Genomic DNA, 18,817 nt, shown 5'->3' on the forward strand with positions numbered 1-18,817 from the left:
CTTTATGGCATTTATGAGCAGACGTCCTGGAATCATCATTTGAAGAACATATTACACATCTTTCCGTCTATAGCACCACAATTCGATTCCTTCTAATTTCTTTAGCATCCATGTCACACAACTATACAGAGTGAGGCAAATAAAGGGCCTATTAGAAATATCTCGAGAACTAAAGGCAACAGAATCATGAAAATTTGAATTAAGGGGTTTTGAAGAGTCATCTGTTTAATGAAAATATTTTCATCTATGTGCTACTTCCGGTTATACCGGAAGTTGCTTATAACTTCGCTTTTTAAATGCGACACCCTGTATATTTTTACATTTTTGGATTCTCTTCGATGTCTTCTTTCTTAAAATATGAGGTTTTGTAATGTTATGCAGGGTCAAAAATGAATAACCATATTCAATTTCGTTGCAAAACGAAAACACACCCGAACCATATTCTAGTCCAATCAGAGAGTGCTGCAAGCACCCCTACCGGTTTCGAAACTTATTAGTCTCTCATCAGGAGGCACATAAGCTGCTCTCCCTGATCCAACCAAAACAAACCCCAGCGTGCAGTCCCGGATTGCAACGAACGAAATGACATAGATGCCCTACCGGCAACTGCTAGCAAAAAGACTAAGTTTTCACTCTAACGGCATATAAAACAACATAATGCTATTCTACACCCCACCAGAATGAAAACAATGGGAACCTTCTCTGGTTACACCTCCGAGGCTTCTACAATTTGTAAGCCATACGGATGCTGAGACTAAGGAAGATGAGGGAATTCTACAATTTACAATTCACGTCCCATCTGCTCAGCGCGGTAAAGTTCCAACGAGAATGGTTCCCTTCATACTCCACACAGAGTAAATGTAAATCAAAAATGAATAACCATTTTCAATTTCGTTGCAAAACGAAAATACAGCCGAACCATGTTCTAGTCCAATCAGAGACTGACTCCTGATGAGAGACTAATAAGTTTCGAAACCGGTAGGGGTGCTTGCAGCACTCTCTGATTGGACTAGAATATGGTTCGGCTGTGTTTTCGTTTTGCAACGAAATTGAAAATGGTTATTCATTTTTGATTTACATTTACTTTGTGTGGAGTATGAAGGGAACCATTCTCGTTGGAACTTTACCGCGCTGAGCAGATGGGACGTGAATTGTAAATTGTAGAATTCCCTCATCTTCCTTAGTCTGAGCATCCGTATGGCTTGCAAATTGGAGAAGCCTCGGAGGTGTAACCAGAGAAGGTTCCCATTGTTTTCATTCTGGTGGGGTGTAGAATAGCATTATGTTGTTTTATATGCCATTAGAGTGAAAACTTAGTCTTTTCATTATACAGGGTATTTTAAAAGATAATTACTTACGTTTTTTTATTAATTTCGTAGCAACATTTCACACCCTGTAGAATTGTAGTAATTTGACATCTAAAACTCTACTTACATTCAAATGATCTTTAATATATTGTTAAGAATCATTAGTATAGCTAAATTTTTAAATTTAGTATACAGGGTTGGTCGAAAGTCTGAATGAGTATTTTCTGAGTTTTCTTAAATGGAACACCCTGTATTTTAGTATTGTAATAAAATGATATTTTATGGTACTTTTTTATTTGTTAAGCATTCCCTATACCCAACTACTTTAATTTGTTAATCACACTGTTAATCACACCAACAATCTTAACTAAGTAGGTATTTTGATAGCTAAACCATTATTGATAATTTTAGTTATCATGTATTAGTCTGGATTAACATGTATCTATTTCTGAAAAATTATTTGTGATTGAATATTTTCACGTCCAACCTAATAAAATGTTAAGTATTTTTTGTTGTAATTAATGTTTAGCTTGAATCACCAATAACTCACAAATTAAAGCAGTTTGGTATAGGGAATACTTATAAAATAGAAAAGTACCATGAAATATCATTTCATTACAATACTAACATACAGGGTGTTCCATTTAAGAAAACTCAGAAAATATTCATTCCGAGTTTCGACCAACCCTGTATACTAAAATTTCGAAATTAGCTATACTAATAATTCTTAACAATAGTAGACTATATCAAAAATCACTTGAACGTAAGTAGATATTTTAATGTCAAAATTTTACAATTGTACAGGGTGTGAATATTGTTACGAAATTAATAGAAAAACGTAAATATCTCTTAAAATACCCTGTATAATACTACAAAACCTGATATTTTAAGAAAGAAGATATTGCGGAGAAACCAAAAATATTATAAGCAACAAGAGATGAAAATATTTTCGTTTAATAGATCATCCTTCAAAACCTCTTTATTCCAATTTTCATGATTATGTTGCCTTTAGTTCTCGAGATATTTCCAATAGGCCAGTTATCTGCCTCACCCTATATAATGGGATACACCACACATAATATTACAGGATTTTCTGGCGAATATTTATGGATAGGTTTCTGTTACATAAAACTGGTTTCTAGGTTATAAAAGCCTTACGTGGAAAAGCTGTATTACAAGGCATCTAGTACTAATCTCAAAGCTGTAGATTGTGTGTTGTTTAGTTCTCTTAAAGATGTTTTGCTTAGGATACCGTAACATATGTAACAGTAAACACATTTACTTCTAATAACTAATTTGTGAAGAATACTTAATTAATATTTTAGAGTCGGCACCCCTAACTCTATTAGATAATATATTAAGTAGGTATGTTTTGGCAAGCTTACCGTAATTTTATATAGATTCCAATTTATTATCAAAATTAGACCTAAAAAGTTTACTTCCATTTCCTGCTGTATAGCTAAATAATTTAAACTGATTGTATGGTGAGTATTATTTTTTATCAAAAGGAAGTACTTAGTTTTGTCTAAAGAAAAATTGAATCCAGTTTGTAATGCCCAGTTTTAAAGCCCATTTAAAGTACCTAGTAAAATGTTTATTGCTGAAACTACGTTATTCGATTTGGCGTAAATATCAATATCATCTGCATAAATACTAGATTTAATAGGAGCTCTAATTACATTTATGATGCTATTAAAAGCAATTAAATACAGGGTTGGGATTAAAATTGGACCCTTGGGGGATTCCATTTACCAGCAATTTTGCAGAACTTGTGATTCCATTTTTTATTCTTACTTGTATTGAACCATTACTTAACAAATTTTTCATGAATTTCTTCATTAACTTCAAGACTTTATTAATTTAAATCTGATATGATTATTACCTCTGATTCCTCATATTTTGTGTAGTTTTGACATAATATTAAACCTCCCATCGGTGTCGTATGTCGTAGTGTCTCATCTTTCATTTCTGCTCTCTTATAGACTGGACTATAGACTACGAATAATAGGCATAACCTTGCATTAGGAGCTACCCCAAATTCTATTTTTCTAATCTTTAGGGAGGGTCAATAGTAGTGTAAATTTAAAATCTCGACTGAATTGGGTCGTTGCGTTAGCCGCCATCTTGATTTTAAACTAGAACCGTGTTTGCTTAATATCTCCGCCATTTTCAACTTTTTGACAAATATTGTACTAACTAAAATTGATGAAAATGTGATTTACTATCATTTATATTAGGTTTGTTCTAGCAAACAGTCAAACTAGTCAGAAACCGTCAGCAAACAGTTGGTCAGTGAGAGAACATAATACGGTCACCAGTGCTATCCCCTCTACTCGCGCTGGTTGACTATTTGCTGATGGTTTCAAACCATTTGAAACTGATGCTACAACAAACCTATAATTCAAATTTTTTCGTGCGGTTGATATTTTCCGAGTTATAGCGGAAAATATTGACAGTTAGAGCATAGGTATTGAATTATTTCGTTTATTATTAGTTTTACGACAAAAATGTTTTCATACAAAAATAGAGAAAATTAAATTCTACACAATTTTGATCTCTTAAATTTTTTTGTTAAAATTAATATTTAAGGTAGTACGTATGCGGTAATGGCGCAATCGTAAGACCTGATTGATTTTATCAATTGGTTTTGTTCAATATCTACGCCATTTTCAACTAAAACTGTTTGAAATATGATCTCCTACAATTTATTTTTAACAATTTATTTCACGCGGTTGATATTTTCCGAGTTACATGGGAAAATAGTAAAAGGTGGTGGGTGGAGCATAATTATTATTGTATTGAATCTTGTTTCCGAGCAGCCCCAAATTTTATAATTATATCCTTTAGGGGAGATTAATAGTAGTGTAAATTTAAAGTCTCGACTAAATTCCGCGGTTGCATTAGCCGCCATATTGATTTTAAATAAGAACTGTTGTCGCTTAATATCTCCGCCATTTTCAACTTTTCAACAAGGGGGAAAATAGTGGAAGCGGAGGGGAAGCATAATTATTGAATTGGCTCATTTATTATTAACTTTACGACATAATTGTACATAAACAAAAATAAAGAGAATTATATTTTATACAATTTTTGAAGCTTCCAATGAAACATCAACCAAACTAAATACATAAAAGACATAAATAATAACTTATATGCATTAAGCTCACGTAATTTTATTAACTATGTAGCTGGTTATATTGGTTAAATTTCTCTGTCGATATTTAAAAGTTTCTTCATGTCAGCTAACGTATTGTAATATTTCAATAATTTTTTTTTGGACCCTGTTGGGGGGAATTTTCCGATCCCCCCTTGTAGACCCACCACTGGTTCTCTCAAAAAATTGTAGTAAATCATAATTGCAACAATTTCAGTCCTTACACTTTTTGTCGAAAAGTTAAAAATGGCGGAGATATTGAACAAAAACCATTGCTATAAAATCAATCAGGTCTTACGCTCTCAGTTTTACCGCATAAGTACTACCTTAAATATTGACTTTATCAAAAAAATGAATGACATCAAAATTGTACAAAATTTAATTCTCTTTATTTTTGTGTAGGTACATATTTGTTGCTAAGCTAATAATAAACGAGATAATTCAATAATTAAATAATTATGCTCTAACTGTCACTATTTTCCTCCCATAACTCGGAAAATATCGACCGCACGAAAAAAATTATAAAAAACGAAATTATAGAAAATCGCATTTTCAACAATTTCAGTTTTTACACTTTTTGTCGAAAAGTTGAAAATGGCGGAGATATTGAGCAAATATAGTTCTCGTTTAAAATCAAGATGGCGGCTAACGCAACAGTGGAATTCAGTCGAGATTTTAAATTTATACTAACATTGACCCTCCCTAAAGATTAGAAAAATAAAATTTAGGGCAGCTTGTAATGCAAGGTCAAATGCTATCCCGACTACTGTGCTACTATGCTTTTATGAATATTCACGCATATTTTTGTTTTCAACTCTTATAAGCCATGCATTTTTCAGCTTTGTCTTAAAATTGCCTTTAAAGTGTCTCAAAATAAAGAAAACTCTCATTAGAGATCGCTAATTGGTATGATATTTTAAATTTCCATTTATATTTTTAAAGAAAATCCCTTCCTCTATTGTTTTATTCAGATTTTTATTTCCATCTACTAAAAATATTTATTGATCATTTAGTAATAAATGAAATATCGAAAATAGATTTATTTTAAGGGAAATTAACTGTTTTAGATTTAAATATGATCAATAATTTAGATGAAACGTTTTCAAATAATCTAATCGTTGTTATTTATATGAATATGTAGGATTTTTTAGGTATCAAGATATTTTTTTAATTTTCTTTGTTTTGTCGTTATAAGAAAAACATTATAGTAAAAACATTAACAGAAACATGAGTGGAAAAAAAGAAAAAAACCTTTATATTTTTATTACTTTAAGGTATCTTTATACAGGATGAGAAATTTGTCTGGTACCTATCTTAATATTTTTCCAAATATTTTCATCGGATCATTTTTGTTATTAAAATTATTTTATGCAGAAGATATAAATGAAAATGTAAACAAATTCATAATAATAATAATTGACGGGTCAAGCCTAGTAGGCCTGTGGCTTGATTTACCATTCTCTTCCATATCTTCTTTTTCATTGCTTTCATCCTCCAATTTGTTACGTTGAGTCTATTTAGATCATCTTCTACATCTTTTCTCCACCTCGTTATGGGTTGACCCATTTTCTGACGTTCTGCTATTATGTTTGACAGTAGTATTTTGGGGAGTCGACTCTCTAGCATCCTGTGTATGTGTCCTAGCCAACTTAGTCATTGGGTTCTTATTACTACTATTATGCTGAGCTCCCCATATTATAAAGGGTGTTTGGTAAAGAATGGGCCATAGCTTAACCTTAGATTCCTGAGGTTTAAATAGGTCGATTTAAGCTAAATTACCTCAGTACAAAAGTTGAAAATAGGCGAAATACAGGGTGTCAAAGTTAAACTTTTATTTTATTTATTCTTGAATATTTCCTGACAGGCATGGGATAACAACACGAAATTTGGTAAGCCGGAGTTTTTTGCGACGAGATATCTAAATTCGCACCCAAAATTGATGTATTACCCAGAGGGTGACAATCCAGAGGGTTACCCAGAGGGTGACAATACGTCTTTCAGTGCTCGTTTAATACGGTCGGTTTGTTTTATCCCCCACTCTACATACTTTTTGAATCAAAATTTTTATTCTCTTAATATTTTGACTTAAAAAAGGCATTCATCTCGCTAAACTCAACAGTTTTTGAGATAAACGCATTTTAAATCTGTGAGGCAACATAATTTTTTGCATATTATCATTGTAGTTATCTTCTTCTTCAGGTGCCATCTCTGCTACGGAGGTTGGCAATCATCATAGCTATTTTAATTTTTGAGGCAGTAGCTCTAAATAGTTGTTTTGAGCTACATCCAAACGATTCTCTCAGGTTCTTCAACCATAAAATTCGTCTTCTTCCGATGCTTCTTCTGCCATCTATCTTTCCCTGCATTATGAGTCGTAGGATGCAATACGTCTCGCCCCGCATCACATCTCCGAGATACTGTGGCTTCTTTTCTTTAATTGAAAGTTCAACTTCCTTCTCTTTACCTATTCTCCTCAGTACTTCATTGCTTGTAACTCTATCTACCCAGGAAATCCTCATAATTTTTATATAGGTCCACATTTTAAAGGCGTTAAGTCGTCTCATTGTCTCTACATTTAACGTCCATGATTCCACTCCATAGTATAGAACACTGTAGACGTAACATTTTGTTGGGCGTATTTTAAGAGCTAATGTTAAATCTTTGCTACATAGGACCTTTTTCATTTTTATAAAATTAGAACCTGCTTTTTCGATTCTGACTTTTATTTCTGCAGTGTTGTCATTATTTTCTGTTATAAGTGTTCCTAGGTAAGTGTACTTTTTACTCTTTCGATCTGCTGGCCCTCTACTATCAAGATTTCGTTAGTATTATGGTTGTTTTTACTAATTTTCATAAACTTCTTCTTTTTGATATTGAGAGAGAGTCCTTACTCCCTACTACACCTTACTATTTTACTCATGAGCCTTTGCAGCTCTTGTAAACTATATCGGCTATTATTACTGTATCATCTGCATATCTGATGTTGTAAACTAAGACTCCATTTACTCTTATGCCGACTGTTTCATCTTCCAGAGTTTCTCGCATTACCTCTTCAGAATAAGCGTTAAATAATAGAGGTAATAGTATGCAGCATTGCTTGACTCCTCTCTTTATTTCCTTTTCAATTCTTACTATTGCTCGCTGATTGTAATAGAGGTGTGTTATTAGTCTTAAATCTCTTTCGTCTAGGTTTTTGTTTTTTAGGATTTCCATTAGTCTATCATGTTTCAATTGTAGTTATACCGAAAAATAACTTAAAGCATAAAAATTTACAAAAATGTATCGCAAATTTCTTCAAATAGACTGTGCGATGCAATGACATAAATATGAGAACTGACACAATTATTATAGTTTCAAGTTTATTTTTCGGGTCTAACTACAATGATATTATGCACAAAAATATGTTGTATCGCAGCTTCAAAATGCGTTTATATCGAAAACAGTTGAGTTTAGCGAGATGAATTTAGTACACCTTTTTTGAGTAGAAATATTAGGAGAATAAAAATTTTGATTCAAAAAGTATGTAGAGTGGGGGATAAAAAAAACTGAACATATGAAATGAGCACTGAAAGACGTATGTGGCGCCCTCTGGGTAATACATCATTTTTGGTGGCGAATTTAGATTTCTCGTTCCAAAAAACCTCGCTTACCAAATTTTGTGTTGTTATCCCATGCCTGTCAGGAAATATTCAAGAATAAATAAAATAAAATTTAACTTTGACACCCTATATTTCGGCTATTATCAACTTTTGTACTAAGGTAAGTTAGCTTAAATCGATCTATTTTAACCTCAGAAATCTACGGCTAAAGTATGACCCATTCTTTACCAAACACCCTATATATCTCTCAGATCTTCATTTGTACTTCTGATCCAAACGCCCTTGTCCATGTTTCCTCCAAACATTTTTCTTAGTATTTTTCGTTTCCATGTCTGCACCATTTCGTGTTGTTTTTTATTTAATGTCCATGTCTCTGATGCACAAGTTTGCTATAAGTCTAATAACCGTTCTGGATATTCTTAGCTTTCCTCTAGTCTATCAACAAGAAAATATATTCTGTTACGTTTCTTTTTTCTCTAAAACACGCCTGATTTAAAACCCATCCAATAATTTTGCATCTTCCATTCGTTTTCTAATATATTCTTTATATGCGTTGCAATATTTTGTGTACGACGTTGCTACTGAATTTTTTGCTTTCGTTTTTATCTACTTTCTTGTGAGTGGGACATACTATTGCTTCCTACCATTTTTTCGTAATTTTTCTTCATTTCATCTTTTTTCGATAATATCTGCATTTCTGGTCTGTACTTCATATGCGAAGTCGTTTCCTGGACTTTTGTTATTTTAAGCTCTCTATAATATTTTTAACTTCTTCTTGGGTATGGATACGGATACTTGGACATTCTTCCTCAAATAAGACTATATAACACAATAATCCGCCCCACAATAACGTATGGAAGCGAGACATGGACTCTGAACCAGCGGGAAACGACAAAATTACTGGTACTTGAAAGAAAGATACTGCGGAATATCTATGGGCCTTGCAGAGAAGAGACAACAGGAGAATGGAGAAGAAGACACAATTATGAACTCCAGACAGTATATGGAGATGAAAACATAGTACGCTACATTAAAGCAAACCGAATAAGATGGACGGGTCACGTGCTAAGGTCGAGTGGCGAACGACTTCTGAACGCCACATTCTGGGAAAGCCCGATGGCAAAAGGTCAGTTGGTGGCCCAAGAAAGAGATGGAAGGACGCAGTAGCCAGTGATCTACGCAAAATGGGAGTACAGCAATCGAAAATAGCTGCTTAGGACCGACAACAATAGAGGGAAATAGTAAACGCGGCCAAGACTCACATAGAGTTGTAGAACCAAATAATGATGATGGTATTCATCCTCTGTTTTTAATGTCTCTTTCATTCATTATACTTTTTCCGTTTTGGCTTCTCATAAAAATAGGCGTTTAGCACAAGGTCCTTTCTTTTTATTTGCGGTGACGCTATTTCGATAAAACCTGAAAAATTCAATTTGAATAATGGGAAACCAAGATACCGATAATCCGCTGCCCGGATAACCCACGCATGGATATAATCGGAGTTCTACTGTATTTACAAACAAAAAACCGTGTAAGCCGTAAGCAGTCAGGCAACATTGTTTATTTCTCAGTTGTTAAAGCCACTGCATTTTCTGCATAAATAAATTTTATAGTACACATAATTTCTTCTGTAATACTGCTCATAATAATAAATTTTTTAATCATCATCTAATAAAAAGAAATATACTTTAAAATTATTTTTATTTTGTTTTAACTCCAACATAGTAAAACGACTAAAAGAGTTTTAGACTTCGCACACTCCTAAATATTTTATTTCGGAGTCTAAGCAAGTACCAGTTTAATTTAGAATTTTCCAGCTCCCAAAAATGCAATAAAGATTCTTTATTACGTCAAAACAAAGAGAATAAAACAAGTAGAAAAAAACAGTTAATTTCTTTTAGCAACGGAGAGCTGTTAATAATATAAAATGGCAGACAAACCGTTCAAAAAAGGAACAAGGACCAAAGGTCTCTCTGTCTTATTATTGTCACTACAAGAAACCCTCATTAACGGTCAATCGTCACATCATTGTCGCCATTAGATACGGGAACAAAGCCACAATCGCCGCCAAAACAACAATGAGCGATCCCGTCGATTGCACTGGGAGGAATCGGGACAGCGTTAAGACAAATCCTACCGAGCGTGCCATGTCAAAACGAGATGGTAGCATCGACGCGGCTGACGAGGGTGACACACTTGGCACTGCGATCACCACGTTCTGGCTATCGACGTAGTTGGCCCTGGAAGAAGAAAAACGGATTAAAAATTAATGGCGACTGATAAATTTTACAGATGGGTCGTGTTTGCTTCTATAGTAGGCACTTTCAGAATTGATTTCGTAGTTGGTTAGTTTAGTTGGTTTTTGATTGGAGAGGTGAATAATTCAGGCAAGGACCCTTGGTGTTTAGGGTCGGAATGAAAACGGAGGACCGCTGGTGAAGTGTCTGTACGAGGTTTGAAAAATAGAGGAGATAAACGATCGATAATGGACAGACCGAACGATTTCAGTTAAGTGTTTTATTTAGAAATAAAATATTTAGACGAAACTCTCACACGAAAAAGTTGTTTCGTGTGTGACGAAGGAAAGCTTGCAAATTTAATAACAAACGCCTCGTAATCAGTTTTAATAAGAAGATTAAAGGACTATGGGATTTACTTAATCTATTACAATAATCTACTGGATGATCTTTTAAGAATAATTATTTTAGACATTATGTAGATACTAATATTGATAAAATTAAAGGTTCTATGATAGAAAAAATATTAATATTTTCGTCTTTTCTTCCTTTAAATAAGCAATTTTGCTTTTTCATTGGTGGGTTGTCGCCTATACGGAAGATTGTCACTATATTTTTTTAAGCGGTCGCCAGAACTCCTTCTACTACTTGGTGATTTGTCCTTTACTATAATCTGTGGATATAATATAAATATAAATTGGATAAATTGGATATATATACTATTGATGACAGGATAATATCCCTTAAAATTAAAATATCCACCAATACCCTACACCTTGTCCAGGTATACGCTCCTACAACAGCTGCACAAGAAGAAGACATCAACAGGTTCTATGGTCGTCTAGAAGGAACTGTTCGAGCTATTCCGAATCGTGAACTCGTCATAATTTTAGGAGATTTTAACGCCAAAGTGGGGCCATCTAATGAAAATATTGAAGGAGTGCTGGGCAAAAATGGACTGGGACAGAGAAATGAGAATGGCGACCGTCTAGTGGAGTTCTGTGTAGAACAACATCTTACAATTACAAACACGTTATATCAACATCATCCACGGAGATTATACACATGGCGCAGCCCAGATGGACGAGCAAGGAATCAAATAGACTACATCCTAATAAGATCCAGATGGAAGTCGTCTATCAACTGTAAAACATATCCTGGCGCAGACTGTAGAAGCGATCATCAACTCCTGGTATTGAACGTTCGACTTGGTTTTAAAGTCCCCAAAAGAAGACCCCAGAGAAAAGTTATGTCTCTAAATCCATAAAAAACCAATGACTTCCAACAAAACCTAGAAGATGCTCTTTCGTTAGACCAAGTAGATAGTGACCCTGAGAACACTTGGATCTATCTCAAAGATAAGGTAATCGAGGATGCAAGAGACTGTGAGGCAGCGGTTTCCACTAGCCGTAAGCCATGGATATCCGATAATACGTGGACTGTGATTCAACACAGAAAAAACATAAAACTAGATACGGAACAAACGATGAATACAGAGCGTTATCGAGAGAAATTAGAAATCAGTGCCGCAAAGATAAAGCTGATTACATCTCCCAAATATGCAGAGAGATAGAGGAACATGGCTATCGAAATGAACCGAGGGACTTATTTCAGAAGATCAAACTCCTTACCAGAGAATTTAAACCTCAAACGTGGTCTGTAATAGATAAGGAATGTAATTTAAAGACCGATACTGATGAAATATTTTAAACATGGCGGAACTACTGTGGCGAGCTATATAAAAATAACGAGGTATCAGCAGAAAATCAGTGGCCTTCTGACTACCCTAGAGAACCTACGGTCTTACTCGCTGAAGTCAAAGATGCAATTAAATTACTAAAGAGAAATAAATCCCCAGGCATTGATTCAATACCATATGAAATACTACAGTTACTAGGTGACAAAGGATTGCATATCATCCATTCTACCTGTGTCACTGTTTGGAATTCAGGAAAATGGCCATCTGATTGGTGTACCTCAATTTATATCACACTACACAAAAAATTAACTACTACCAGATGTAAAAACTACCGCACACTGTCACTAATAACACATGCTAGTAAAATCTTGTTGCATATCTTCAAAAATAGATTAAAAACCTATCTACATTACCAAATACCCCAGGAACAAGCGGGGTTTGTAAAGGGTAAAAGTACAAGGGAACAAATCCTGAACCTGATACAACTCATTGAAAAGTCTAGAGAATTTCAAGTACCTATAATTATATACTTCGTTGACTACCAAAAGGCATTAGATTGTGTAAGCTGGATATATCTGTGGTCAATTTTAATAGAAATGGGCGCACCAATGCACCTGGTGACACTTATTAAAAATCTGTACCAGTCTTATATAGCGACAGTACGACTAGATCAGAAGTTCTCAAACCAATTCAAGACCGAGAGAGGTGTTAGACAAGGATGCGTGTTGTCATCTGACTTATTTAACATCTATGTTGAACATGTCATGAGGATGGTTTTAGAAGGATGGGCCGGTGGAGTAACAGTAGCTGGTAGGAAAATCTCCAATTTAAGATTTTCTGATGACACTACACTTATAGCAGCAAATGAGCAAGAAATGTTTGATCTTCTGCGAAGAGTTGAGTACGAAAGCAATAAAGTTGGTCTGAAAATCAATAAAGCTAAGACAAAAATAATGGTGGCCGACAGATTTGACACTATTCAACTTACTAACATATTACAGGAATACCAGATAGTAAACACCATTGTCTATCTCGGGTCTAGTGTAACTAACTATGGTAACTGTGAATCAGAAGTTCGGAGACGTATTGGTATGGCTAAAAATGCGATGAGTCGCCTAACTAAAGTTTGGAAAGATAGATCTCTCTCTCAAAATATCAAGATGAGACTGGTGAATGTCCTTGTATTCTCAATATTTCTATACGGAGCAGAGACTTGGACTCTTCGCGCATGCGAGCGCCAAAAATATTGATGCCTTTGAGATGTGCTGCTGGAGAAGAATGCTGCGCATACCTTGGACAGCTCATAGGACAAACGTTTCCATTCTAAACCAACTCAATATTAAAAAAAGGTTGTCCACAATATGTATGCAACGAATTCTGCAATTCTTTGGTCACATGGTTCGCAGAGGTGACGACAGTTTGGAGAGATTAATTGTTTCTGGAAACGTTCCGGGGAGAAGATCAAGAGGACGATCACCAACTAGAGAGTCTGACCAAATAAAGCATTCAGCTGGAAACTCATTTTGCGAAGCTCTTAGAGCAGCTGAAAATAGAGACCAATGGAGAAACATTGTTAGGAATATTGGAAGAAATCACGATCCTCAGTAATGAGGAAACGACAGGAGAGAGAGATAATCTGTGGATTTACAATGTGATTGCTCCATTCTTTTTTTCTATTGAGTGTCCTCTCGGCTATACACTATACATATTGTTTTGTTCTCGTTACACCTTTTTCGGTCTCTCAGCGTATTTCTTGTGATTCTTTGCTTTTCTTCAGGTGCCATCTCCGCGACGAAGGTGGCAATCATCATAGCTATTGGGAATTTATAGACGGCTGCTCTGAAAAGTTCATTTGATGCACATCCATACCAGTCTTTCAGGTTGCGCAGCCATGATAATTATTATGAGTTGGAGCCAATTGTATCTTTCTCCACGTGTAATATGTCTGAGAAATTCCAATTTTCTTCTTTTGATTGTATTGATTGTATTTAAAACTTCCATTTCTTTATTCATCTTTCTCAAAAGTTTTTTGTTTGTAACGTGTTCTGTCCATGATATTTTCAGAGTTCTTCTATACACCCACAACTCGAACGATTCCAGTTTTTCATTGATGCCGCATTAAATGTCCAAGCTTCCATTCCAAAAACAAAGTCGAGAAAACGTAGCACATAGCCAACCTAACTCTTAGCTCTAACTACAAATCTCTTGTGAAGACAACTCTTTTCATTTGGTTAGAATAATTTTGTAATTCTTTTGAGAATCCCCATTCCTGCGTTTTACAGAATTCTCTGTGTCTGTAATATCTCTTCTTGTGAAAAATTATAGGAATGGAGAAGATGAAGATAAAAATATTCTATAAACGAGAACGAGAGGAAGACTGACAGGTCAACTTAGCAACGGTTTGTAATGGACTAAATATATTAGGAAACGTCAAAGCTCCACTACAACTTTAGGACCAATGATAATAGCAATATAATGATAGTGTATTAAAAAACATGGGAATTATTATAATGAAAAATTAAAATTTTACCTTGATGGTGTTTCAACTGTCGAGTACTGAGACGCAGATCTTGATCTTTCCAACACACTGTTGGATATTTCTTCATCTTGTTCTTTTTCAGCGGATCCAAACTGGTCGTTGTAGTCTTCTTCATCTAGCGATAAACTATATCCTCTAGTTGGACCTGGTATTTCTGAAAGCAAAAAAAGTTGCTGTTAATTAATTTTTACGACGTCTCACAAAAAACTAATAAATCGACGAAAAAATCCTCTCCTCTTCTTCATTTCTCTTTGTTTTTAAAGAACATTCTTGCTTGTATCAACCCATATTTCTGTTATTAAAAAACATCCTCTCTTCTTCATTTTTGTTTGTTATAAAAGAATAACATTCTTGCTTGAATCAACCAATATTTATGACACAAAATTAGACTAAACTATAAAATTAAAGGAGTGAGTTTTAATCACCGAGAGAAAATCATTGAAAACAAAGATCCAATTTAATATAAAGAAATTATCGATTAATCCAGAATAAAACCAAGTTTTATTCTGAAATACAGAAGAAAATAAAGCTCTCTTAACTTTTCTATTTCGTTTTGATTAATCGCTAGTTGCTGCTTTAACCCTAAAAGGACCAAGGAGCTTTAAAAATATCCACAACATTGCATTACATCCGATTTTCTAAATACCTTTATTCCTAAAAATCTCAAATAATTAGGAGTTGTCGGCGTACTACTGCCCTATTAGATGGCATAATTAGCATTTCTATAATTTAATTCATTTCCTCATACTTTTATAAAAACTTGACAGTGGACTATAAATAATCCCCTTAAATACCTCCAACACCATCGAAAAATGGAAAGGGACGATATCATTCATGTGTCAAATTAGCAAAATCTAAAAGAAACAGGCCACAGGTACTAACTACTTCCTGCATACCACAATTTGTAACCTTCACCTAGGGCGAAAGAACTGGGCGAAGGTTACAAATTGTGGTATGCAGGGAGTAGTAACACTAGAAATGGAGTTGGTATAATTGATGATAGTGAAATGAAAGATAACGTAGTGGAAGTTGTAAGAATGAGAGATATAATGATGTCAGTGAAATTTGTAATTGATAAAGAGGTATTGAATGTTGTGTGTGTGTGTATGCTCCTCAAACAGGTCTGGGTGAGAATGAAAGAAGAGCTTTCTATGACCAATTAGGAGACGTCCTGAGTGATATTCCGTCAGAGGAGAAAGTTATAACAGAAGGTGATTTCAATGCACATGTGGGCCAAACCAAGGCAGGATACGAAGCAATACATGGGGGATTAGGCTTTGGAACTAGAAATGAAGCTGGAGATGGCATGCTTGAATTAGCAACAATAATGGATATGGCGATTGTTTACACATTCTTTAAAAAGAGAGAAACTCAACTTATTAGCTACAAAAGTGGACAACATCAATCCCAAATAGACTACTTCATGATAAGGAAAGAAGACAAACGTGAATTCAAGGACTGCAAGGTAATAGTTAGTGAGAAAGTAAGCCATCAACATAAGCTGCTTGTTCTGGACATCGAAGTTAAAAGCGAAACTAAACAAAAATATCGGAGAGGACCACAAAAAATCAAGTGGTGTCTGGTAAAAGATGAGAAAGAAGGTCTATTCAGGAGAAGAATAGTAGAAAAAATATGTTGGAACATGAAAGGAAGCCCTAATACAATTTGGAAAAACAATGGCCAGTAGTATTAGAGAGACTGCTATTGAAATACTTGGGAAAACGTCAGGAAAAAAGTTTGAGGATAAAGAGACTTGGTGGTGGTCAAACTAAGTTCAAGGAAAAATAAAAGAGAAGAGAAAATTATATAAAAAGTTGCAAGAAACCAGACCCGACACAGATCTTCAAAACTATATGGTGGCGAAAAAGGAAGCGAAAGTAGCAGTAGCAAAAGCCAAAGCAGAAGCGTATTCAAACCTATACGATCAACTTGATACCAGGGAAGGCGAAACGAAGATATATAAAATAGCCAAACAGAAAGCAAAGAAAGCAAAAGATTTTAATCAGATTAGATGAATCCGAGATGAAAATAATGAAATACTAGTTCACGAAAGGGATGTCAAAAAGAGATGGAGAAATTACTTTGACAGCTTATTAAATGAAGAATTTGACAGACAGCCTGTAGAGTCAACGGAGACAGTAGCAGCAATGGTCACCAAAATAACCAACGAGGAAGTGGCTCAAGCGCTTCAAAAAATAAAGAAAGGAAAAGCGGTAGGACCAGATGATATTCCTGGGGAAGTATGGCGAGCATTGGGAGAGACAGGAACAAGGTGGCTAGCAGGTCTATTTAATAGAATTATGGAAGTTGGACAAATGCCAGACGAATGGAGAAGCAGTATACTGGCACCTGTTTACAAAAACAAGGGAGATATAGAACAATGTACATACTACAGGGCTATAAATCTGCTTAGCCACCCCATGAAAATATGGGAAAGAGTAATTGATAGACGGATACGTGGAGAGACCGAAATATCCGAGAGAATCAATTTGGCTTTATGCAGGGTAGATCAACAACAGATGCAATTTTCATTATAAGGCAGTTGATGGAAAAATACAGGAGTAAAGAAACAAACACTCATATGTTATTCATTGATCTTGAGAAAGCATATGATAGAGTTATTCGAGAGATTCTGTGGTGGGCACTCAATAAGAAAGGAGTCCCTGATGGATATGTAAAGATTGTGAGGGATATGTATGAGGGAGTAACGACTAGTGTTAGGACAGGTGTGGGAGAGACTGATAAATTTCATGTGAAAGTAGGATTGCATCAAGGTTCTGTGCTTAGTCCGTATTTATTCTCATTAATTTTGGACCAGATAACAGCGAAACTACAGGGTAACATTCCATGGTGCTTAATGTATGCTGATGATGTCGTGTTAGTAGGAAATAGTGAAAGAGAGAACAAAAACTGGAACAGTGGAGACAAGCTCTGGAGGAAAAAGGTTTAAAACTTAGTAGGACAAAAACAGAGTATTTGGAATGTTCATTTAACACTAGAAAGCCGGAGGGGCCAATTTGGTCCCTGTTGCGATTTGAAGTTATTGTAGTTTTTTTATTTGAGGCAATAATATTTTCATATTTTATGACTTTTAATATTTTGATACAAAGCCTTATTTAAAACAAAAAAATATTATTTACTAAATTTATTTAATGGTTTTTTTTAACAAATCTACCATAGAAGTCTAAAGGGGCCAAATTGGCCCCGTGTAAGTTATTATCGTTTTCTGGTAAATTCGACGATCCTTTCTTTCAAATTCCTGTCGAATGATGTCGAAAAATAAAATTAACTCAACTTTTAAGTTTATTAAAATAATAGGTTTTTCCTTCCCAAGAAAAATATTTACTGTGTATATTTTGATTCTTGAACTCTTTATTCATTTATCAAGTCCTTGTTAAGTTTTATTTCACTAAAAACGGTATATTTTTTGGAACAATGTTTTTCTATAAAGCAAAACTTTGATGCACTCGTCTCGTTTAACAAATGCAAAGAAAAGCGAAGATAAGAAAAGTCCTTGGGATTGAGTTGACAGAGTGTATGTACGATGAAAGGATATTATCAGCTATAGCTATACGGAAATCTCGTGAAGGGATGAAGTCTTCTTCTGAGTACAAGAACAGAGTTTTCAAAAGAAGTAGTTTTGTTTTTAAAAGAAACCTTTTAGTATTCACAGACGCTAATACTTTTAATTAATGTAGTTATTTTAAGTGATAAAAGGCCCTAATTACATAGTTAAAAATAAAATAGTTATTTATGAAACAGTTCGTGAAGAATGCTTTTTGCGGACAGTTTCATACAATATTTTATCTACGATAAACAAATAAAAAACGGCAACCCTTCGTCACTGGAATAAATTTATATTCTACAATTTTTAGAACTTCGACATTGAAAAATTCAAACTTCTTTCAAACCACAAAACTGTCAAAACTTTTGTTGTAATTTATTGCTCACATGTCATCACCATGACAACGCGAAATTTAAGGATATTTGATTATATGAAAGTGTACCAAAAAACAGTGCAAATAAGTATATCTCATTTAAACTATATAGTAGGGGAGCAAAGTATGCTAAATGTGCAGTAACTCGAGCGCAGTGGGAACCTATTGGGTTGTGATTATTAGGTTCCAAAACCAAAATAAGTTATGTAAAATTTTCAATTTTAGTGGGGACTTCCCATTTTTTAATTTAATTTTCCAAACAATCGTTTTTTCCGATTATAGCGCCATCTATCCTTAATTCGAAAAAATGTTTCAAATAAAAGTTGCTTATTTTTACGTAAAGA

The 18,817-nt window shown here is 34.4% G+C and overlaps 1 protein-coding gene across 1 annotated transcript in view; it reads right to left on the reverse strand.

The window, feature by feature from the left end:
- Positions 1-9,937: 9,937 nt before the first annotated feature.
- The window catches only part of LOC114334869 (lachesin-like), a 352,894-nt gene continuing 344,014 nt past the window's right edge, over positions 9,938-18,817 (reverse strand). The window contains exons 6-7 of the mRNA XM_050643143.1: positions 14,527-14,689; positions 9,938-10,300 (exon numbers count right to left, since the gene is read on the reverse strand). Of these exons, the coding sequence (XP_050499100.1) occupies positions 10,081-10,300; positions 14,527-14,689 (383 nt within the window). The 3' untranslated portion in view covers positions 9,938-10,080. The remainder of the gene's footprint in view (positions 10,301-14,526; positions 14,690-18,817) is intronic.

This window comes from Diabrotica virgifera, chromosome 2 (genome assembly GCF_917563875.1).
Source record: "Diabrotica virgifera virgifera chromosome 2, PGI_DIABVI_V3a".
Lineage (NCBI taxonomy): Eukaryota > Metazoa > Arthropoda > Insecta > Coleoptera > Chrysomelidae > Diabrotica > Diabrotica virgifera.